The following is a 24,961-nucleotide window of genomic DNA, read 5'->3' as shown; positions in this document are numbered from 1 at the left end:
TGAACTCACTACAAGCCAGCAACCCTTGATACCTCACACTCTAGCTGTCTACTGTTCAGGGAAGACCCTCGTTGCCCATCAGTTCGTTCATGACTTGTATGAAAGAACAAAACTTGTGAAGGAATTCATGTAGAAGGCAGTTGCGCACATGAAGAAGTGGGCATATCCTAAACGTCGACCTCTGGCTTTCGACGTTGGCGACCAAGTGATGGTCAAATTCAACATGAAAAGGATCTGTGCCTTTCAGAATCTCCACAATGGCCTTGCCCGTAAATACGAAGGCCCATTCACTTTTTCAAAGAAGGTTGGCAACCTCACTTATAGGGTAGAACTGCCCATGCATTTTCAACTGCATCCAGTCTTTTTTGTCAGTCAGCTCAAGCCATATCATCCTGATGGTAAGACCCCAATAGAGGCCAATCAATGTGTCCTCTGACACCACTCTAAACCACCAATAATTGAGAAGTCGACTATATTCTCAACTATCATAAGAACTCACACGGTGGCTACTAAGAATTTCTTATGAAGTGGAAGGACCTTCCCAAATCTAAAGCAACATGGGAGGACACCAGGAAGCTCTCCCAATCTCAAGAAAAGATCGAAGAGTACCCCGATTGGTTGCAGTAGTCATCGAGGATGATAATGTTTTCGGCGAGAGAGAATGTTACGCCCCGCGTGCACGACGGTGGCACGTGCGTGCCATGGCACAACCATGGACTCTTTTTTGCTTGTTTAAGCCCTGTACAGTCTTACTTAAAGTCTTGCGTGGCTCACACGAGCCATGATGGCTTTGTAAATAACTTAGGGGGAGACGTGGAGCCAAGAGCTCCATGCCAATGAGTGCCCATGTTGCCTCCCCATGTCTAGGGGAAACCTCTTGGAATTTTTATGGTTCTCTAAGTATTTTTGGGTTCCTTTTATCCATGGTTAGTTAGCATCTATAACACCTTTAGAGAGGGACTTGTTGGTAAGTAGAGCTCTCCTCGAAGGCCTATTCTTTCAAGACCATCCCATCTCTCATTACCCTATAATGAGTATACTGTGTCGCCTCGCCTGCCACGCCTGTAAGTGTCGCTTGGCCAACTTATGAATAGAAGTTGCATTTCTTAGACATTGTGTCTTCACCCCTTCCGTTACTTTCTTGGTACCTTGTTTGCTTGCTTGTTTGCCTATAGGTTGCACGTGCATATTGGTGATTGCCTATCACACCACTTGCTTTTGTGACTTTGTGTGTCATTGTCCCTCCTAAGGTTGTTGCTTGTCCATGAGCCTCTAGTCTCGTTGGGCTTCCCAAGTGTTGTAAGCATTGATTGGGCATCCACTCCTACGCGGTGACCCTCAATACCCGCCTCTCAAGTACTGTGAACACTGATTGGGCATCCTCTCCCACGTGGTGGCCTTAAAGAGTTGCCTCCCACGCGTCGCTTTCGCTCATCGATGTCGTCACCCGATGCACCGCCTCGCATTGCTCCAGGCCACTTTCTCTTCACAGGCTTGCCTAATTCGCATCCTTGGCGCAGCACGATTCTTATAAAAAAGTCTGTGACACATGGACTTCGTTGCCCTTCAAGGACATCCCATCCTCACTTAACTAATCATGCCATGTTATGCTCTTTAACAGGTTTAAGGCCTAGACCCCCTTCTTTCTTCGGACGACAAACCTTATCCCAAGATGAAAGGTGTATATGACGAGATGTGTCTGAATAATGCCAAAGAAACTTCTTCATTGTGCGCTCTATTTGCTCAACTATTGATGCCGGTAGAGCAAAGCACGCCATCCAATAAATCGGCAAGAACGGATTTAATAACAACCCTTCCGGCCATAGATAACGGCTTATTGCACCAAGAATCAAGTCTTCTGTAAAAAATTGTCAAAAGAGGCTCACACAGGGATTTAGAGGAAGACCTAAATAACGGATAGGCAAGGTTCCCTGAGACCAACCACAAAGACCCTCAACATGATTAATACGAGAGTGAAACATATTGAATGGAATGAAAACAGATTTCCATGGACTCACCAGTAACCCTGATTTGAGTTGGAACTCCTGCATAGATGATTTATTATCTGCAAGAAAGAACAAAGTATCACCCACAAACAATGAATGGCTCCAACTAAATCCCTTAATCGTAACTGGAATGATAGATCCCACGCTCTCTGTCTATTGCAACCAGCTTGGTAATAACTTGTGAAGGGAGTCTTCTAAGTCAAGACTGGGTGAAGCACTTGGGTTACTCTCTCGCAAACAAATGTTATTTATTATGTGGTCGCGAGGAAGAACCAATATCTCATCTGTTCGTCTCATGCTCGGCAATTCGTTCAGTTTGGGTGCTCACTTGTCAAATGTTTGGCAAGAAGCATTTTTCCTTCAAAAACTCAATTCAGAATAACCTCCAGAAATGGGGTACCAGCCATTTTCAAAACAAACCTTTGATGTATGCATGGCGTGTTACCTTCCAAATCATTGCTTGGAAGGTTTGGTGGTTCCGGAACCCGGTTATCTTCGAAAACAAGATATTCAATTATAAACAATTGCAAATAGTCTGTTTTTCCACTGTGAGGGAGCATGTTTTTCGGATATGAAAGGATGAGGATCATCCAACGGTATGAAGAGATGGCGAAGTGCTGGCCTGTGGCATCCCTCTCCGGAGTCATGGATAAAAGTTTAAAACTTTTTAGCATCTATCGTCGATCCTGGACCTGTAGGATACATGATTCGAGATGCGACTGGTACGGGCAGGTTGGGTGTTCTGGGATGATCTCCTAGGTATTGTACAGGTTGGGTTCGGGACAAACCCGACCCATTGACACCTATAGATGATATGTCTTGTTGGTTTAGGGTAAGTGCGTATGGATGATTAAGCCACTGGCTATGTTCGAGCCGAGAGAGAGCGAGCCGAGTTTGTAGAGGTGAGAGGTGGGCCAGTAATGACCCCACCTGTCACACTAAATACAAAACTGCATTAAATGCCTTATCAAGTGAAAACTCAACTTCGCCTGTCAGCATTAAAAAAGCCTTTCTCCGGCCCTCTCTCCCAACAATCCTTAATTGCTCCTCACAAGCAAATGAATGAGCCCCCCCCCCCCCCCACCCACACACACACACCTAATTACACTTTGATGAATGACCTCCATGTCCTTTCTAGCTCCACTTTGATGAATAGGATCCACCACAAATCTTCATAATTTTTTTTTATCACAATTGAAAATTCTCGTTCCCATTGCCACTGTTCCAAGAGACAACCAACTACACAATTGAGGGGGCACACCAATCTCCTCTAAATTAACTATTTTTCCTAAGTAAAGATGCCAAGTGCCACAAATTAAGTAATTTTCCTAGGAAATGATCTTCAACAAAGATACCAAACCATTAGAAGAAAGACATTCTTAACTTATAACCAACAATGACAATTGTTGGCCAAAACAAGCATGGTGACCCTAACAGCTAGCTCATGCAAACAATTTTCAGTTTTAAACATTCCAAGCAAGCGTTCAAATTATTGTCACGGTCCTACATATTTTCTTTCAACTAAGACTGCTACATATCCCTTCATTGACTGTATAGATGACACATTTATTTCCCCAACAAAGAAACAAGCAATAAGCACATGTATTAAATGTCCAGTCAATATCCACTAATCAAACGACCAAAAACCCTTGAGGGGTAAAGGATGACATCAAAAAAGCAGAAGGTAGGGATACAAATCTTTCCTAGGGATGAAGCCCTCACTGACCAAACACACCCCGTTGCATTAATGGATCTTCCCTACCCGTAATCCCATCAAACGGTGTTATCGCAGTTAACCGGGTAGTTTACTCGAAGTAATAGACTCCCCATCCCATTTAGCAAACCCCGTTCCTTCTTAACTACCCAACTTTCTCCTTCTCTCTCTCTCTCTCAGTATTTCCCACGCCCCCAGTTAACTCTCTCTCTCTCTCTCTCAGTATTTCCCACACCTCTCTCTCCTACTTATCTCTCTCATGGTCTTTTCCACATTCCCCATTTAGCTCTCTCTCTCTCTCTCTCAGTATTTCCCACGCCCCCAGTTAACTCTCTCTCTCGTAGTCTTTCCCACACCTCTCTCTCCTACTTATCTCTCTCATGGTCTTTTCCACACTCCCCATTTATTTATCTCTCTCTCTCTCATAGTCTTTCCCACACCTATCTCTCCTACTTATCTCTCTCATGGTCTTTTCCACACTCCCCATTTAGCTCTCTCTCTCTCTCTCTTTCTCTCAGTATTCCCCACGCCCCCAGTTAACTCTCTCTCTCTCTCTCATAGTCTTTCCCACACCTCTCTCTCCTACTTATCTCTCTCATGGTCTTTTCCACACTCCCCATTTAGCTCTCTCTCTCTCAGTATTTCCCACGCCCCCAGTTAACTCTCTCTCTCTCTCTCAGTATTTCCCACACCTCTCTCTCCTACTTATCTCTCTCATGGTCTTTTCCACACTCCCCATTTAGCTCTCTCTCTCTCTCTGTGAAACGAAACTGATGAGTGGCGAAGGTGGGGTAGCCGGACGGCAGGGGTTCGGCGTAGAGGGAGCGGTGGATGGGGGAGAGAAGAAAGGGGATGAGGAGGGGGCAAAGAAGACGGAGAACGTGCCCTTCCTCAAGCTCTTCTCCTTCGCGGATTTCTGGGATTACGTGCTGATGGCCATCGGCTCCCTGGGGGCCTGTGCCCACGGCGCCTCCGTCCCTGTCTTCTTCATCTTCTTCGGCAAGCTTATCAACATCATGGGCATCGCGTACCTCTTCCCTGCCACCGTCTCTGATAAGGTCGCTAAGGTATGTATGATCTATCCCTCCATCTGCCTCATCCAAATCTCTCTCTCTCTCTCTCTTATTTTGGTACTGTTGTGATTGATTGTGAGCAGTATGCTTTGGATTTCGTTTATCTCAGCATCGCTGTGCTCTTCTCATCCTGGACGGGTATGTTGGCCTCTTCCTTCTTCCTCAATTCCTTGATTAGATTTGCATCGATTCTAAAGCGCAATCATAAATACAGACCATTTTTTTTTGTAATATTCTGATTTTATCGTGAGATTATCATAAACCGATATAATCCTGAAGAAAAAGCGATATTTTCAAAATACTGAAAACATCGTGTTTTTTGTTTATCACACTATCGTTACCTTATCAATGCGATATTTATATTTTCTTATATATATATTTTTTTGTGTTTTAATGCTTTTATCATACTTTTATATATTTTCCTATAAATTTTTAAAAATATATATCGATATCTTTTCAAGAAAAACAAAATTATTCGATTTATCCCAATAACACCATTTGTGACTAGGTATAGAGTTGGTGGTGGGTCTCTCTCTCTCAAGCCATTAATCAACATAATAAAATGCAGAAACTGCTTGCTTCGGCAAATGTTTCTCGTCATAAAAAAAAAAAAACCTAAAATGATGTGGATTCGTATTCCATATATTGCTCTCTTTAGTGACTCATTTGAAATTATTATTATTTTTAAGTAACGTTTGAAATTGGTATTAGCGGCCCAAGAGCTTATGTTGCTCATAAACACGAGCATTAGCCTGATGGGCAGAGAGTTTCAATCCTTCGGTCATAAATGAGCCGAACTCCAGCGTGGCTCTAATTATGGGAGGCAGAAGTTGTGTTTTCAAAGTTATGAGCTGTCAAAAGGTGGCAACATAAATTATGAGCCCAGATCAAGCCTGACTCATTTTCAAGCCGAGCCGAGCCGAGCCGAGCTGAGCTAATTAGAAGACTTTTTTTTAGTGAAAAACAAGGAATTATATATTCTAAAAGCTAATCAGAAGACTTATGCTCGTGATTTACCTTGTTAAGATCAGATTCTTGGAGAATTATTTCATCTAATAGCCGAGCCGAACCTATTATTTTTATTTTTTCACGTTTTATTTTTATTTTTTTAATATCCAATATTTCTTGGAGAACTACTGTTGTAACAAACTCTTGAGAAAAACCTCGCCGATAAATTGCTGACAACACGATTTGTGGCTATGATTCTCATAAGGGTGTGTTTGGGTGCTGTGGATCTATCAGAGATCCACGAACATGCAGAGGCCTTGATCTGACCCCCTCTCAAATGGATCTCAGATGTGAGGATTTAAGATCCTTATTTTAAGTTAAAAATGAATCGAGTCCAAAGATCTGTAGTCCATTTTTGGGGCTGTGGGGTTTATCGGGCTAGAAACCCTCGGATCTTAGAGCTAAGGATCTTAAGGATGAGATCGGAGGGATCAAGGCCTTGATCCGACCCCCCACCTCTCTCTCTCTCTCTCTCTCTCTCTCTCTCTATATATATATATATATATATATATATATATATTGCCCTTTAGTGGCGATTCTTGACAGCCGCTAAAAACCCCAAAAGGAAAAAAAAAGACTGCACTGCTACTGATTGCATGTGATCAGCGGTGCACAAGTGGCCAAAATTGTTCTGATACGTTACCCGTTTGAGAGTGAGAGATAGAGAGTAATGAGTAGATGCCTGACGCTTTTTGTACCTCCTATCACGTGGATAGGAGTTTTCAGGTTGTTTTTCAAAAAATATGACCCTGCAGATGTGTTCTGGATGATTGCTAGAAAATCACACTTGGATCATTTTTTTTTTAGAAAAAAAGATTTTTTTTAAGCAATGACTATTTTTTAAACTTATAAACCGTTGATTTTTGAATCTTATAAAAACCTAACTTGGTGTTAGAATCGGACGATTCAAAAGTCTATTCCCTCACATCTTTTCGGTCAGATTTTAGAAAAAAAAAATAGAAACAATCTTTCTAAAACAAAAAGTATCAGGTACCATATATATATATATATATATATATATATATATATATATATATATATATATATATATCAGACACTAACATGGTTAAAATATTGAAATTTAGAGGTTGCGTGTTGGATGTATACGGGAGAGAGGCAAGCGTCAAAGATGAGAATGGCATATCTGAGGTCCATGTTGAATCAAGATATAAGCTTTTTTGACACCGAGGCTTCCACTGGACAGGCCATTGCCGCAATTACAAGTGACATAATGGTGGTTCAAGATGCCATATCAGAGAAGGTGATTCATTGATCTCTGCCTTTGAACTTTCTTCCTCAATGTAGTTATTAGTTGGAATTTATGGTCCACTTTAATGCTTGTTGTTGAATATTTGTATCATGGCAACTATGAGTTGCCTAAGTGATTTAGAATTGCCCTAAACGTTCCTTTCAGAATACAAGCATTCCACAGTTCATGAAGATTACGATAGTTAAAAAATGACTCAAAATAGCATCTTGATGTCGATTTTAAAGCATGAAATTTCTAAACAGGATATGCCAAGCCTGGTCAGAAATTTAGTTTTTATTTTTAGAGATCAAATCTATTTAAATTAAGAACATCCCATCAGTACCACATTGGAAACACTTAACTATATATATATATATATATATATATATATATATATATATATATATATATATATATATATATATATATATATATGTGTGTGTGTGTGTGTGTGTGTGTGTGTGGTGGTACACACTTGATTTACATAGATCTAAACTCCAAATGCAAAATCTTACATTTGAATTATGTTGAACATGTTCTATTTACTATTTCATGTATTAAAGTTGACTGAAATATGATATTTTTCTATTATTTCTATACCACCCTTATTTTCATAAATTATGAGCTATTGATTTTGTTGACTAAAAATTAAAATCTTATGATGATTTAGACATGATAAAAACTTCTAACATAGTAAATAAACTATGCCAAACATATGTGTATAGTTAGATCCTCCATTTGGTGGCTAGATCCATACAATCCATACGAACAAGAGTGTGTAGCACCGTATGGTAGCATGGTAAAAAACCACCTTATATTCTCTCTCTCTATATATATAAATATATAAAGAGAGTGAGAGAGAGAGAGATTGATTCCTCCTAAAATCCAAAAATCAACCGTTCATAATGCATCTAAAATTTATCATATAGGTTGTCTCAATGAGAAATTTGATAAAGACATGTTTTCTGCTAAAGATGCAATAATAAGCACCCGTGGATTCATATTGAGAATATTGAAAATTAAGATTGTTCATTCCTTGCTCATACACCGTCTCTCTCTCTCTCTATCTATATATATATTGCAACCTATATATATATATATATATATATAGGTTGCACTAGTGGTTCTAAATCCTTTTAAGTACATGTTATTTTGACCAAATCTAACCCTGTCAATGTCTTCAACATTGTCTAAATAGTAAGAATCAACCCTTAATCTTTTTTTAATGTAAAAATGTGTTTTTTTAGTGTTAAACATTAAATGTATTCTAGGTTCTTGATCTTTCAATCCTGAAAAATTCTACATATCATCTGAAAAAACATGATTCAAGGACCATTTTCTACTAAATCAAATATATAGATCACATTTGATGGGTTAGATCCAAACCAAATAGAGTTTTGAGTGTACCCAACACACACACGATGGCAGATCAGATGCAATTACATTGCACACTTTAAGTGTTCTCCATCTGCTGTTGGGCCTCACAACTGACAGGTGTAGGGGCACACTCAATATGTGGAAAGTGATTGCAGCTGATCCACCCAATATATATATATATATATATATATATATATATATGGTCCCCACCTTGTAACTAAAACATTTTAATAAATAACAGCCGTCCCTTTTGTATGATGTGGACTACTGTCCGAAATGGGCAGCTAATGAATGAGCACACCCAACACCCCACCATTCTGTATCAACCATCACCATCAACCTGTAAAACTTAAGACAATTTTTTCCAAAAGTTTGGTACTTTTATGATGCAAAATGATGAGGGAGAATTGTGTGCAATGTGATTGCACACTTTTAGTGTTCTGCTGCACCATATCACCCTCCATCATTTCTTGGGCCCCACAATTGACGCACCCTATCTCCAAGATGGAGGGTGATCAGGTGCAGCGGGCGTACTTAAAGTGTGTGATCACATTGCACCTGTTTTTTTTTTAGGAAAATGATGCCTAACCCACTTTCTTGCATGAAGAGCAAATGAGGTACTAGATCTGCTCTAAATTTTCCTTGCCTTTAATCCTATCCCCACATATGCCCCGAGTCTGTATCAGGTGCACATGACACAAAATTTATGTATTAAGCACCTGATTGCCCTTCATCATGCCTTGGGCCCCACAACTTACAGGCCTGTCCCCAAGATGGAGGGTGATCAGGTGCTTAATGCACAAATATTTGTGCAATCACATTGCACCTGATCTTTTCACTATGCCCCTGAATAGCTAAACTGGCCGGTATTAATGCGTTTTATTGCAATGATAGATTTTTTTTTTTATTTAGCCTGTTTTTCTCCCTCACGTGGATCTCACTTACCGACTTTATTCCTTCTTATCTAGGCGAGAAAGTTGTTCACCTTACGAAAAATAACTCTTTTTGTGAGACGATTTATTAATTTATTATGAATAAAATTTATTTATGTTAGCAATTATGGTCATGATAATTGGCGAGGTTTCCAAATTACCATGATTTTGTTATGATATGAAGTTCTATGAACATGTTTTTAAATATTTTTTAAAGATAATACATTTATTTATATGATTGCTCAAAATTTCTTAATATTTTATGTCATATTCTTGAATTTTTCTAAAAACCTAAAATTTGTCCTGAGATTTTCTTTGTCGAGTTTGAGATTGTTTTCTATGCCATATTAAAGGGAAGTGGCCCCCATCTATCCCGAGGAGAAATTTTACTGCAGTTTTTTTTTGTTTGGCACCAAAAAACAAAAGAAAAAGTATATAAAAAAAGTGTTTCACATTATGTGCAGCGTCGCTGGGGCATGCAGCCACCTGCTTGACAGCCACCCATCTCAACATTTCTCGAGAAATGTTGAGATGGATGGTCATCAGCAGCGGAGCTGTATGCTAAGCATGCAGCACCGCTGATGTTGGTAATTGATGCTGACGGGTGAGTGTGGGCACGAGCAGGTGGGGAACTTTATGCACTACATCAGCCGATTCATCGCGGGGTTCGCGATAGGCTTCGTGCACGTGTGGCAGCTCAGCCTGGTGACACTCTCGATTGTGCCGTTGATCGCAGTGGCGGGAGGCATGTACGCGTACATTGCCACGGGCCTCGTCGCACGTGTGAGGAAGTCCTACATCAAAGCTGGGGAAATCGCGGAGGAGGTTTGTCCGCATCGCCGATTTATGTTCCTGCAAGTATACTTTTATTGGATCGGCATCCTGCAATAAAGTTGAGAAAAAATGAAAATGGACACAATTTTCTTTCCGTAATTGGATCGGGTCAGGGTCCAAGATTGACCGGACAAACCCTAGCTGGGATCACTTGGAAAGGTTCTTGGCGATAGTTGGGTTCGGTTTGGTCTCCGACTGGACTGTGATTTCCCTGACCCTGATCCGGTTTAGATTGGCTTGTGATTTGTCCTGTATCAGGATGGAGCAATAGATATTAGGTCCCACAGTTTCTCTCGCCGGTTTCGAGCATGAAGCCAACCAGTTTTCCGATCGTGGATAAGGATACAGTTATGTCTGCACTGTATTCTTTTGGAGCAGGAACTGGGTCCGGTCCTGAACCAGTTCTAAACAATTTATGGCCTAAATAGGTCAGGACAAATCACCAGTGAATGGATCCAAGACTGATCTAAATGTGTGGTACTTTATGTTTAGATTATAATCAATAACCTCATTTCTTAGTGGCAACTAGTGGCAGGGCATATGGTAGCCAGTTTGGTTCCACTCATCTCCTATGTTACCCCCCATATTTATATCCCTCTTAAATCTTATGATGCAAGTTGTCTTGATCAAATCTGAAGCACGATTGATTTAATAAAAATTGACCCTTGAATCGTATTTAGAAAAATATTTGATTTTTTAAATCACAAAATTTTGTGGTTTGTCAACCATTGATTTTTTTAATCACCAAAAAATCCTGCAACAAGTCGGATTTCAGTGATTGAATGTTGGTCTTCACTAAATGAATGCTGTAGATCACATCTGTGGAGTCCAATTTGATCAAAACAACTTGCATCAATGAAATCTTAAGGAGGGGTATGAAGATAGGGATGACTTTGGGAATGAGTGGCATGAGGGCTCTAACTTCCTGGTTAGGGGCCATAGTTTGTCACCTGACATGAGACAACCACAGTGGGTTGGTGCAGGTCAAAGCTGGGTGTACTCCTCGGTGGGCAGAGGGACCTCAGGGGTTTTAGCAGCCACAAGCTTATTGTGGTGAAAAAAAGAAAAGAAAAACAGTGGATTATCCTTGCACATGCAGACTAATTGTGTGCTGATTAAGTTCAGTTTTATTTTCTTTAATGGTGCTTAAGATAATTGGAAACATAAGGACGGTGCACGCCTTCGTTGGCGAAGAGAAAGCAGTTAAGAGCTATAGAAATGCTCTAGAAGACACATACAAGTATGGAAGGAAAGGAGGGCTGGCCAAAGGACTTGGGTTTGGATCAATGCACTGTGTTCTGTTCCTGTCATGGGCTCTTCTTGTCTGGTACACTAGCATGGTTGTTCACAAGCAGATTGCAGATGGTGGTGATGCCTTCACAACCATGCTCAATGTTGTCATCAGTGGCTTGTAAGTACCATTATCCCTATTAGCATATACTTCAGAAGTGTTTATTTGAATAACAAAAACTACACATACATATCAATATGGATTTGATATAACGTGTAAATATATCTGTTGGCCTTAAGAGTTTATTTGAGTCTGACAAACTTGGTTCCAATGCCACCATATTTGTTCACACAGAATTATTTTGTTTTCTTTGGACCATAGTTACTAGAAGCTTCTTAAAATCTCACTCTTCTTCTCAAGAAACTTGCTTTGGAAATGTGAATACATGCTTCTTTCATGCTTTCAGAGTTTTGTAAGCTTGCTTTGGAACTTGTGACAGTCACGAAGTTGACAAGACATCACAAGTTCAAAACCCACGGTGGCATCCCTTGCCGCAAGGTTGAAGCTGGGTATACCCCCCAGTGGGCAGGGGGACCTCAAGGGTCCTTGCTTCATGCTTCATACTTCATACTTCATACTTCATACTTCATACTTCATACTTCATACTTCATGTGTTCCTTCTCACATTCACTTCTTACTCAGGTAACCATGCTTCAAACAATGCATTTGATATACATGATCATTACGCAGATCTCTTGGACAAGCAGCACCTGATATCGCTGCCTTCATAAGGGCAAAAGCAGCTGCATATTCCATCTTCGAGATGATAGAGAGGAACTCTGCTAGCAAAGCTAGTGAGAAAACTGGGAAGATGCTAGAGAAAGTTGTTGGTCACATACAATTGCAAAACGTGAGCTTCAGCTACCCCTCCCGTCCCGATGTGGTCATCTTCAACAAGCTTAGTTTCAACATACCTGCGGGAAAGATTGTCGCCCTTGTTGGCAGGAGCGGTTCCGGCAAGAGCACAGTGATCTCGCTCATCGAGCGGTTCTACGAACCAACATCAGGGAGGATCTTGCTCGACAGCCACGACATCAAACAATTAGACTTGAAGTGGCTTAGGCACCAAATTGGCCTGGTGAATCAGGAACCAGCTCTGTTTGCAACCAGCATTAAGGAGAATATCTTGTACGGAAAAGAGGATGCAACCATTGAAGAGATCACAAGAGCTGTCAAGCTTTCAGAGGCCATCTCTTTCATCAATAACCTGCCAGATCGTTATGAAACACAGGTAATGGTGATGTTGAATGATTTCTTGCCACTTACAAAATATTCACACAAAATGGATATAGTCATCTTATTTATTGTAACCCATGGGACTTGAGAAATGATAGAAGGGACTATAGTGTTTAATAATTTGCATTGCTTAAGGTAGTCTACATAATTGTTAGGGGCTAAAAAATTCAGGTGAACTTGTTGCATCATGAAAAGTACTTGGGATGTGTAACCTGAGTACTTGAAGAAGGGTAATGCGTCGTAGAGGGATTTGGTCGTACATGGAGTTGAGTTCAGTTTTATTTATTTACTAAATGCCAGACATATAACAGATACAAATATAGATATATAGATCCAAATACAGAATAGGTACATATTGCACCTGAGATATTTCTACAGTGTTGTGGTATCAAGATGTCCATGTCCTATTTTAGTGAGTATAAAATGGGAGTCGTCTCTAGGAGAGATGACTGAGTGGTTGATAGGTCCAGTCTTAAAAACTATAAATATAATCTTTGCCTTAAAATGTCAATATATATATATATATATATATATATATATATATATAATGTTGTACTCCTGTACTTTTATAAATTTATGTGTTGTACTCTGCATAGCCACTCCCATAACTACGTGACAGATTCACACAGACACAAAACACTTGCACACAACAGTATTTAGGTCACAATTTCCAATTGTGTGAGTAATTTTGATCCTACAAACAGGTAGGGGAGAGGGGCATCCAACTGTCAGGTGGGCAGAAACAGAGGATTGCAATCGCAAGGGCAATTTTGAAAAACCCTTCCGTTCTTTTGCTGGATGAAGCAACGAGTGCACTGGATGCAGAGTCTGAAAAAAGTGTTCAAGAAGCATTAGACAGAGTCATGGTTGGGAGAACAACTGTGGTAGTTGCTCATAGGTTGTCAACAGTAAGGAATGCAGATGTAATTGCAGTGGTACATGAGGGGAAGATTGTGGAGTCCGGGACTCATGAACAGCTCATATCAGAACCGGGGAGTGCTTATTCTGCACTTGTCAGCCTTCAAGATGCCTCTAATCGATCTCTTACTGAGGGCCACAGTATAAGTAGACAGAGGTTTGTGCCTTAGCTTGCCCTATTACAGTTCTCTTGAGCTGCACTTGGTCTTGGAGGGTGCGTTTGAATCGTGGACGCACTTGGACTAGACGCACTGAGACATCTAGGAGCGTCTGTGAACAGGACAGAACATAATGTCCTGCCCTGTCCACGTGCTCCAAAAAACGCTCTTTAAGAGCACATTTGACACTGATGACACCTCATCCAGGACAACTTGTTCTGGAGTGGTGCAACTTTTTTTTCCCACTAAAATGGGCCGCAAGGTTGAGTTGAGTCTGAATTTGGTGTGACAAATTCGTCCTGCATTTGACAGTACCTGTGGGGCCCACACAGAACGAGACAGAACAGTCCGTGCAGACTGTTCTGTCCCGTCAATCAAAAACCCTTTAAGGGTGTTTTGACTCCCTGTCCAAGATAGCAGACTGTTCTGTCCCGTCAATCAAAAACCCTTTAAGGGTGTTTTGACTCCCTGTCCAAGATAGGACAGAACATCTTGTCCAGGACAGGCAGGACAGTTGTCCTGTCCAGGACACGGTATCCTGGGAATGTTTTTTTTTTTTTCTGAAAATTGTACCGTCCCCACCATTCCAGGGGGGGTTGAGTACAAAAAAATAGTGTTGCGCGTCCCGCAGACGCACAACTGCTGTTTGATTGTGGGCACGTGACGCTGCGGCATCCCGCCTGATATACAATCAAACACATCCCAAGGGTGCGCTTGTCTGCCGTAGTAATAGTATTTGCGAGAAAAGCTGTATGAAGAGTGTTATTGTAGAAACAAAATCTGAACAACCCCCGTCGGACTTTGTTTCCCTGGTAAATTGGGCTGATTGAGAAAAGAAAAATAATGGCCAGCCTGATTCCCCGTTTCAAGGAACAGAACCAATTGCTCCATGCAAATGCCCTTTAAGAGTTACAGTGAATCAATGTCATAAGAATACAACATTTGGACTCCCGTTCAACATCCCCTTAGATACAAGTCATATTGCAAACTTTATAAAGCGTTGTTGTCCCCATATCCACGGCCGTATCACTGTTATATTGATCATTTCCTTCATGTTCAGCGCAAAAATTTCACGGGAGCTATCAGGTAGGACAGGGAGCTTCAGAGTCAGTTTCCGGTCGGAGAAGGATTCGGTCAGTCATTATGGCCAGGACAACTCTGAACCGGTGAAGCGGAAGCCGGTGTCGATGAAGCGACTGTTCTCAATGGCTGCACCAGACTGGGTTTTCGCGATCTGGGGCGTCATTGGTGCCATAATTTCTGGCGCCCAGTTCCCTCTGTTTGCACTCGGAGTGTCGCAGGCTTTGGTGGTCTACTACTTCGACTGGGAGACCTGTAAAGCAGAGATCAGGAAGATATCACTGCTCTTCTGTGGTGCTTCCGTTGTGACCATTGTGTCCCACACATTTGAGCACCTGAGCTTTGGCATCATTGGTGAACGCTTAACCCTTCGTGTGAGAGAGAGGATGTTTGCAGGTAAGCATTAAACACGTATGGTATGGGTTGCACTTTGTCTGTTTTTGGTTGATTTATTTTGACAGAGAAACTGCACTTGAGATCAAAGAACTGGCCGCACTGATCTTAATCTGCAGTACCTATGGTCGCCATCCTGGTGGCATAAAACTCTCTCGACCCTCAGAAAGCCTCCTGCTCAGGTGCCCATACGAGGACTTAGACTCGAGGCAGGGTAAGACCTCCCTGCCCAGAGGGCAAATCAGGTGCAATCACATTGCACATTTTATGTGTGCCACTGCTCATAGTCACCCTCTATCTTTGGCTGACATCCTGTCAATCGTGGCGTCCAACAGCAAATGGAGGAAGGGCAGCCAGGTGCGGCCGCAAACTTAAAGTATGCTTGCTGCTAATCAGTCATGGCCTCCAACAGAAAATGGAGGGAGGGGTAGCGAACTCAAAGTATGCAATGTCATTTCAGCTGATCAGACATACCCATCCACGAGTCTGAGACCGTGTGGGTGACGCTTGGGGTCTTAAAGACCAGTGCATGTTGGTACCTTCAAAGCATGCAAGGCTCTGCTGACTACTGCTGCCCGGTGACAAACATCGCCATTTTTTTTCCAAACACTGAAACCATCACGATGTTTTGTCAGGCCTTTATAAACAGCCAAAATATCATGATATTTTTAAAAGCATTATAGTTTTCTATTTGAAAAATCTTGATTTTATTGTGATACTTACATTTTTATCAGCAATATATCGGGATACATCTAGAATATGTAAAAATCAAATAGGCATTCTTCAAAAAATTTGCGAATAAAAGTGTAAACTAAACGCCATGACAAAATAGCGGTATTTTCACTTAATTATTATGTCGCGACATTTTCAAAATATCGAGATATATTAAACGTTTAAAATGGCAGCACATTGAGGCTTTTTATTATTTCTATTAAAATTTCTGTACCCCACCATCTTGGTTGCAGCCATCCTTCGTAACGAGATCGGGTGGTTCGACGACACCGGCAATACGAGCTCCATGTTGGCGTCTAGGCTCGAGACGGACGCGACACTGCTGAGGACCATAGTGGTGGACAGGTCCACCATCCTGCTGCAGAACATATCTCTGGTCACCACATCCTTCGTCATCGCCTTCATCCTCAACTGGAGGATCACCCTCGTCGTCATCGCTACCTACCCTTTGGTTGTCAGCGGCCACATTAGCGAGGTACCAACCATCTACCCTCCCTTTCTCTTTTGTGTCGTGTCCCCTTTTTATACCGTGTCATTTTGGTCGTGTCAATGTGACGCTCGTTAGTGGTGCAACAGAAAATGTTCATGAAGGGGTTCGGCGGCAACCTGAGCAAGGCGTACCTGCACGCCAACATGATCGCCGGCGAGGCGGTCGGCAACATACGGACGGTGGCGGCCTTCTGCTCCGAGCGGAAGGTGGTGGACCTCTACACGCAGCAGCTGGCGGAGCCGGCGCGGCAGTCGTTCCGGCGGGGGCAGATCGCCGGCGTCTTCTACGGCGTGTCGCAGTTCTTCATCTTCAGCTCGTACGCGCTGGCGCTGTGGTACGGCTCGCGGCTGATGCACGACGGGCTCGCGTCCTTCAAGTCGGTGATGAAGGCCTTCATGGTGCTGATCGTGACGGCTCTGGCCATGGGCGAGATGCTGGCGATGGTGCCTGACCTGATCAGGGGGAACCAGATGGCGGCGTCGGTGTTCGAGATCCTCGACAGGAAGCCGGGGATGCGGGGGGCGGAGGAGGGCGCAGGAGGGGAGGAGGTGGGGCGGGTGCAGGGGGTGATCGAGATGAGAGGGGTGGGGTTCAGCTACCCGTCCAGGCCGGACGTCGTCATCTTCCAGGACTTCGACCTGATGGTGCACGCCGGCCGGAGCATGGCCATCGTAGGCGCCAGCGGCTCTGGCAAGAGCTCCGTCCTCTCCCTCATCCTCAGGTTCTACGACCCCAACTCCGGCCGCGTCCTCATCGACGGTATAAACCAACTCTCTCTCTCTCTCTCTCTCGTTAATATCACAGAGACCGCACAAGTGTCGAAAAAGTGATTCCCAATCTGATGGAAGCAGATCTGGTCATGCTGAGAATGAGCGTTTTTGCTCATGCTGACATCGTGGCCGTCTGTTTGCATTTTGGATGAATGCCACGTGGTTTTGTTGACTTTTGAGCTTTTTAAAATGCAAATCGGATGGCCACGATGTCAGCATGAGCAAAAACGCTCATTTTCAGCATGACCTGATCTGCTTCCGTCAATGGACCGGATCTCTGCCGAGTATTGTAATCTGGTCTCCAGATGTAGGCGAATAATATTTTTGGTCGACCCAAAATAATACTTGGGTCCGGTTTAAGCCATGGCTTTTGACAGATTTCTGACCCGGCCTAACCTTACTCGAGTATTTTATATGGATTTTTAGGTGAATATAAATATCTAAACAGGCTTCCATTTCTTCAATCCGGCATAATCTGAACCTGCTGAATCCAGACCGAAACTCAAACCCGAACCTGAGCTGCATTACATGTTATTTAAGTGGGTTTTGGGTGCAACTTAATGGGTCACGTTTTCGACCCATTGGCACTAGTGGCAGGTGTGACTTGTGAGCCATGGCTTGATGAACACCTTCCAGGGCCCGATCCGGTAGCTTTTGGCCCTTGGTTACCCGATATTAAGGTCCAGGTTCAAATTGTGGCTCCACTGGACAGACCCAAATGACCAAGTCCAATCTCATGTGGTCAACCACTTTTTTTTTTCCTTTTTATCCACGAATTTTATCCTAAACATACACATAAAAGAGTATCTTTGATTTGGATCAGGGATTAGATACGGATGCATGTAAACATGCTCCAGCCTGACCTGTATAAATCTAGAAATTGGATCAGTCTGATGTGGCCCATAACCTATCGGGATGCATTTAGGTTGGTCCAGATGTATCCGCAGCGGTATCAATGTTAGTAATAGTGTTATTCCTCGTCTTACATACAGGCAAAGACATAAGGAAGCTCAGGCTAAAGTCACTCCGGCGCCACATTGGCTTGGTCCAGCAGGAGCCAGCTCTCTTCGCCACCTCCATCTATGAAAACATCCTATATGGCAGGGATGGTGCCACCGAAGCCGAAGTCATCCAAGCGGCTCGGCTCGCCAATGCCGATGGCTTCATCAGTGTGCTGCCAGAGGGTTATGCCACGAAGGTCGGTGAGCGCGGCATCCAGCTCTCAGGTGGGCAGAAGCAGCGTATCGCCATTGCAAGGGCGGTCCTCAAGAACCCAGCCATACTCCTTCTGGATGAAGCAACCAGTGCTCTGGATGCCGAGTCGGAGTGGGTCGTCCAGCAGGCCCTGGATAGGCTCATGAATAACCGAACCACGGTCGTCGTGGCCCACCGGCTTTCAACAATCCAAAATGCAGACCAGATCTCGGTGCTACAAGATGGAAAGATCATAGATCAAGGGGACCATGCCAGCCTAGTGGCCAAGAAAGATGGACCTTACTACAAGTTGATCAACCTACAACAGCAGCAACAACATGGGTGAACTCAGAATGGTCTTTTTTTCAGTAGTGTGGGATAGCTAATAGACAGGGTTGGCCATAGGCTAAGGTCATGATATGTTTTGTTATATCCCCACCAAGTGTGCCTTTGTACATCTTTGAGAGCAAGGGAGGGAGGGAGTTGATCATAATGGGTTTTCTTTTTGAAATTGTTGTTTATTGTTTTACAGAATATAAGCTAATCATGACTTGTAATATGTTCATATTGAATGAGTTCTCGCATTAGCTTTATATATATATATATATATATATATATATATATATATATATATATATATATATATATATATATATATATATATATATGTGTGTGTGTGTGTGTGTGTGTGTGTGTGTGTGTTTGTTTGTTTGCTAAGGTTGGATCTTGCTGGTGCAAAAATGTGATCTTTTGAGTAATGAAATTTTGGCACATTGTGGGGCCATTGATTTTAGTCCCTTGTCATAATCACAAGTTTTTTACTAAACAAACCATGCAGATCACATCTACAAAAAAATTAGAACTTTTTGAAGAAAAAAGTGATTTCTACTCATTAGTTTCATACCTTTATTAGTAACTCTAATATATATATATAATATGCGTAGGTGTGTTAGGTGCTCAAACGAAGGTCACTCACGCTGAGAGTCCATCATGGAATGTGATGGAAGCTCAACATGAGTTTTGCGCAAAAAGACTTAATGAGCTAAAATAGTGGTAGTAAAAGTCTAAACAAACACTTTTAGAAGTAAAAGTCTTTTTGCTCAAAACTCATGTTGAACTTCTATCACGCTGCACGCTCAACATGAGTGACCTTCATTTGAGCACCGAACAAGTGAGCAACTACTAATTTTTGAACATATTAGGCCCAATTTCTCGATCTGCCCTATAAGTTTCAGGTATTTTATGATAGATTCGAAAGTTAAATGTGTTCAATATGATCAATTCAGTGAAAATCAACTTTTGGATCATGTTTTATTGGTGAAAATATTATGAGATGAGAAAAAATGGTAGCTTCATAGCCATTGATTTTGGATCACCGAAAATACCTGTATATAGGTCAGATTCTGGCGATCCAATGTTGGTTCCCACTAAACAAAACCTATAGATCATATCTACGGTGTTAGACATGAGAAAAATTACTTAAAACTATAATTTTTAAAGGGGCCTAACGAGACCTAAGGAACGCATTACTCATATATATATATATATATATTGTGATTAACATTGTGATGCACAAAAAATTTTTGCAAATAAAATGATATTTTCAGGGTTGTCTAGAACTCCAACTAAATCATCAAATTATAATATAGTCCAAGAGAAAACCAACTCCCATCACATTTGTAATGCCCACAAATTTTTTAACATTATAAATAAACTATTTTGGGATAATTAATAAAATTAATTATCACTGGCTATTGTTATCAAATTATTTATGGGTAATATTCTGCTATTTACTAAAGTTTTGGATCGTTGAATCTCGGATATATAGTGGTTACAATTAATAATATTTATTTTATTATTATCTAAGAAATTTCAGAGGAAAATTCAATTATCAAAGGAAGTACTTAACTAAGGATCTAAATATCGAATTTTTTATTGGATCCATTGAGTGGACCCGATCTAAATGAAAAAGCTAAATTTGGATCAAACCCAATTTGAAGTATTGGCAAAACCATAATTTATAAACATTTTTAAAGATCTAATTTATGTTATTTGAGAGTGTGATTGTTTTCACATGGAAATTTTGAAGAGAATGGTGATAATTTCATTTAAAATTGAGTTAAAATGAGTTCGGAGTGCACCCAACTCGTCCTTGGAGCATAACAGTAATTTCAGAGAAATTCAAGTTTGTGGTGACCTAAGGGTCATGGTTGTCCATACCCTTGTTGACCAAGCTCAATCAACTATATGTCAATTTATATTTTATTAAAATATCTTTTGATTTTGCTTTTGATGTTAAAAGAAAATTCTAAAGCTTTATAGGGACCTAGTTAGAAAATATCATTAAATCTCAACTAGATGCTAACTAACAATCCAACTAAAACCGTATTTGATTGGGCCAATTGGATTCATATCTGGATCTTGCTCTAAGATCCAGATCCAAATCCAAATCCAAATCCCCTCTGTCCTATAGCCCAGAGTTTCTTACCTATGGTTTTAAGAGTTTTGCCAAGTGTCATCTTGGATAGCCACTTGGCCCTCTCCTTCTACTATAAAAGGGGTCCTCCCCCACCCCCGCTGTAGCCTCACTCAACCCTCTCCCTTGCTCCCTTAGCCCCCTATTGCACCACATCTTTTGGTGGTTGCCACCTTCCCTTGGCCTTAGCCCACCCGGTTCAACCTCGTTCACTCCACCTAGCCCACCTAATTCAACCCAGTTTACTCCCTTAGTAACCCGGTTCTCGAACTACTCAATTCCCCTAGCTACTCGGTATGCACCTTGCTACTCGTGACCTGATTCGTGTGAGTCTGGTTCAATCATGAACATATTTTGAAGGAAAATCTTGCCTGATATTTTGGAGATTTTTTGCTTCTCTTCGGTTATCCGCATACATTACGAGGTGTGTTTACTTTTGACTTAGTGTATATATATAGATTTGGGTTGCTCATGCAATAATCTTTTCATGCTAAGAATTTTTGTACCTTTATCGATTTATGAAATTATAAATATATAAATATATATTTTATTTATTTATATATTTATATATATCTTTCAAAATTGATTTATGTTGCATCTTTTACGAATAGAATATGTTAACGCATGCATTAGACTTTTGCGAATAAAAATATGCATGTGTTAAGAAGTTTCAAACATGTGTGAGCATTTTGAATATCTTTTCAAGTTTTTACGAACATGGGTTTCATTATGATAAGACTTGTTTGTATTACTACATTTTTTTATATGAACACTTTCAAAAGAATATGTTTATAAAGAAGCTCTCAGATTTCACCACACTTTTGATTTTTTTTCTGCACTTGAGAATTTTCTGCCCGTAGTTAATGCCAATATAATATTTCGTAATGCTATTGAAGATGCTTGCACATGTTTATGAGCTTTCGTTTGGATACCAGCTTTCACATGTTTATGAACTTCAACATGTTTTATGAAGTTTTGTGTGTTTACGAGCTTTCGTATGGATAAGGGCTTTCAACATGTATTAAGAGCTTTCAACTTGTATTACGAGCTTTCAACCTATATTTTGGGCTTTCAATGTGTATTATGAGTTTTCTTGTGCATACATGATACTGAAAAGAAGCAAATGCATGCTATTGTATTATATTGAAATTATGTGAATGAATGATATGCTATAGCATGATATTAAAAATATGCAATGTATGAAACTGAATGAGATGCTAATTAATGCTTATTGTTAAAAATACATGAAATGAGATATGCAATAGTTTCTTCTGATATAAGATGCATGATGCTTATATCGATTGAAAGATGTAATGCTTGTATGTTATGCATAATGATATAAAATGATGCATGTATGAAATTGTATCATGATATGCAACATAATCTTTTGATATAAAATCAAGTGAATATATGAACCCAAAAGGTGTTTCATAACCGCATGTATGGTCAACTGAACTGATATATGTTAAGTGCCCCAAAATGGTGGCCAATAACCCTATGCTGGGTTAATTAAAATTACACGTGCATTTGAAATCAATGAATAAAGTAAATAATATTTTAGCATGCATGTAAAGAATATTGTGCTTACAATGAGAGAGTAAGTGGTACTTTCCAAGGTTGTTAAATGCGATGAGGCGAAGCGAGGCGTTGAGCCTGCGCTTCGCCTCTGAGGCGTACGCCTCAGGTACTGAGGCGTACGCCTCTCACAACCAAGTCTTGCAATTCTTGTTGTTTTGGTTAATATAAATGAATGTCTAAAGACGTGGGTCCTTTGTTTAAATACCACTTTTCTGAAATCTATTGACTTAACATGTTTAAACTGTTTGGGGTGTGGCCTTTCATATAATAAAAGTTACCTGAATAATCAGATATTTACCTTAGGCGCATCACTGCAACGCCTCAGTACCTTCAGCATGCGCTTCTTCTCTGAAGCGTACGCTTCAGGTACTGAGGCGTACGCCTCTCACAACACTGGTACTTTCAACTCTGTGAGATATTGTATAAGCATAGAAGGTTTCTTTCTCCAGCCACGAAGATAGGAAATATAACTACTATTGCAACCGTAGGATGGTAAGTAAGTAACTCATGAGTGAAATTATAATATATCAGGTTACAAGTGTAGAGGTTTCTCTCTTAACTGGATCGCCCCTTATCGAAGAATAGGAAAAAAGAAACAATGCAAGGGTAATAAGATACAAATTAATTGAATATACCTCCTGAGTCAGAACTCTAATCTTAGTATTGTATGTGTTAGTATTCACAGAATATTGTGAAAGAGAAATAAAAGTGTATTATGTATATAGTAAAGTATTATATGTATTATTAAATAAGAAACCTAAATAAAAAAGATTAAAGCCAACCATGCATGAAGGAGATGATCAACTCATAATGGTAAGTACATGCATTATTTAACTGCAGATGCATGATTATGATTCATTGACATGAATCGTGTTTGATATCTTGTTCTAAATAAGAAAATTGCTTGGTTGTGTTATAAATATGTGAATAATCTCATATTCTAAATCATGGTTAATATATGCAAATGGATGCATGTTCTTAATTGTGATCTTTGAATTGTGGAAGTATAGTTAAAAAGATATTTTATGTGTATGCACTAATAAATGTTGTTTATTTGGTGTATATGAAAAGAATATTATTACATGTATACTTGATTCTATGTATATATGTTCAGTCATTTGTATTCCTGTTGGGGGCTGTATTGACCCCTTACTAAAAACATTTTAGGTAATGAGTAGCTGAGCAGAGCGGATGCGAGATGCTATAGCAACATCGAGAGCCAATCAAATTTTTTTGGGAATCGTGTTTTTAGACAAATTTTACTAGTTTTTTTAGAAAAACATTACTATTATTTCAGATTTTTTGTAAATTACTTGGTCTATATATTGACATCATTTTAAAAAAATATATATATATTTTTTAAATTTAGTATTATTGTGATTGATCGTTCTGTAACCCGCTTGAGGTTTTGAACAAAAGCTAAAAAAGTTTTTGCTGATGAATTGAAAAAAAAAAGTTTTAAATTTTTGTGCATTTTTGGGTTTAAAATCTTGAAGCGTTACATCATTGGTATTAGAGCATGATGGAAATATTTTCTCAGCATTGCTCTGTAAGTATATTCTCGTTGAACTGATTGTTGTTTTGTCATGATATGCTTGTGTAATATCAACAACCTAGAAATATGGCTAGGTGCACCATATTTGATTAAGCCTAAAAGGGTTTTGACGTTTGGAGTATTTTTCTATAAATAAAGAACACCCTGATTTATTCGAATAGTTTTTACGTTAAAATTTCACCAACAAAATTTCTTTAAGGAGGATATGATGTAATACTCAGAATTTTTTTGGATTATAAATCAACTATTTTGGCATAATTAATGAAATTAATTATCACTAGCTGTTATTATCAAATTATTTATAGTTAATATTCTGGTATTCATTAAAGTATTGGATTATTGAATCTCGAATATATAGCAGTTATAGTTAATACTATTTATTTTATTATTATATGAGAAATTTCAGAAGAAAATTCAATTATCAAATAAACTACTTAACTAAGGTTCTAAATATTGAATTTTTGATCGGATCCGTTGAGTAGACCCGATCTAAATTAAAAAGCTAAATTTGGATTAAACCCAATTTGAAGTAATGGAAAAACTATCATTTACAGACATTTCTAAAGATCTAATTTATGTTATTCAAGAGTACGATTGCGTTCACATGGAAATTTTGAAGAGAACAGTGATGATTTTATTTAAAACCGAGTTAAAATGAGTTCGGAGTGCACTTGACACGTCCTTGGGGCATAACAGTAATTTCAGAGAAATTCAAGATTGTGGTGACCTGAGGGTCATGGTTGTTCATACCCTTGTTGACCAAGCTCAGTCAACTATATGTCAATTTATATTTTATTAAAATATCATTTCTTTTTGCTTTTGATGATAAAAGGAAATTTTAGAAATTTATTGGGACCTAGTTAGAAAATCTCATTAAATCCCAACTAGATGCTAACT

General features: G+C 40.0%; 1 protein-coding gene across 1 annotated transcript; it reads left to right on the top strand.

The window, feature by feature from the left end:
* Nucleotides 1–4,493: 4,493 nt before the first annotated feature.
* LOC149822085 (ABC transporter B family member 2-like) lies at nt 4,494–19,049 on the top strand. Its single transcript, XM_089980214.1, has 11 exons — nt 4,494–4,787; nt 4,877–4,931; nt 6,887–7,062; nt 9,984–10,184; nt 11,345–11,604; nt 12,175–12,715; nt 13,425–13,795; nt 14,857–15,272; nt 16,235–16,476; nt 16,578–17,250; nt 18,254–19,049. Exons 1-11 carry the CDS (start codon nt 4,494–4,496, stop codon nt 18,799–18,801), a joined length of 3,777 nt encoding a protein of 1,258 aa, XP_089836340.1. The 3' UTR covers nt 18,802–19,049.
* Nucleotides 19,050–24,961: the final 5,912 nt, after the last annotated feature.

This window comes from Nuphar pumila, chromosome 11 (genome assembly GCF_984573655.1).
Source record: "Nuphar pumila chromosome 11, dmNupPumi1.hap1.1, whole genome shotgun sequence".
Lineage (NCBI taxonomy): Eukaryota > Viridiplantae > Streptophyta > Magnoliopsida > Nymphaeales > Nymphaeaceae > Nuphar > Nuphar pumila.
This window is presented reverse-complemented; position numbering and strand designations above follow the sequence as displayed.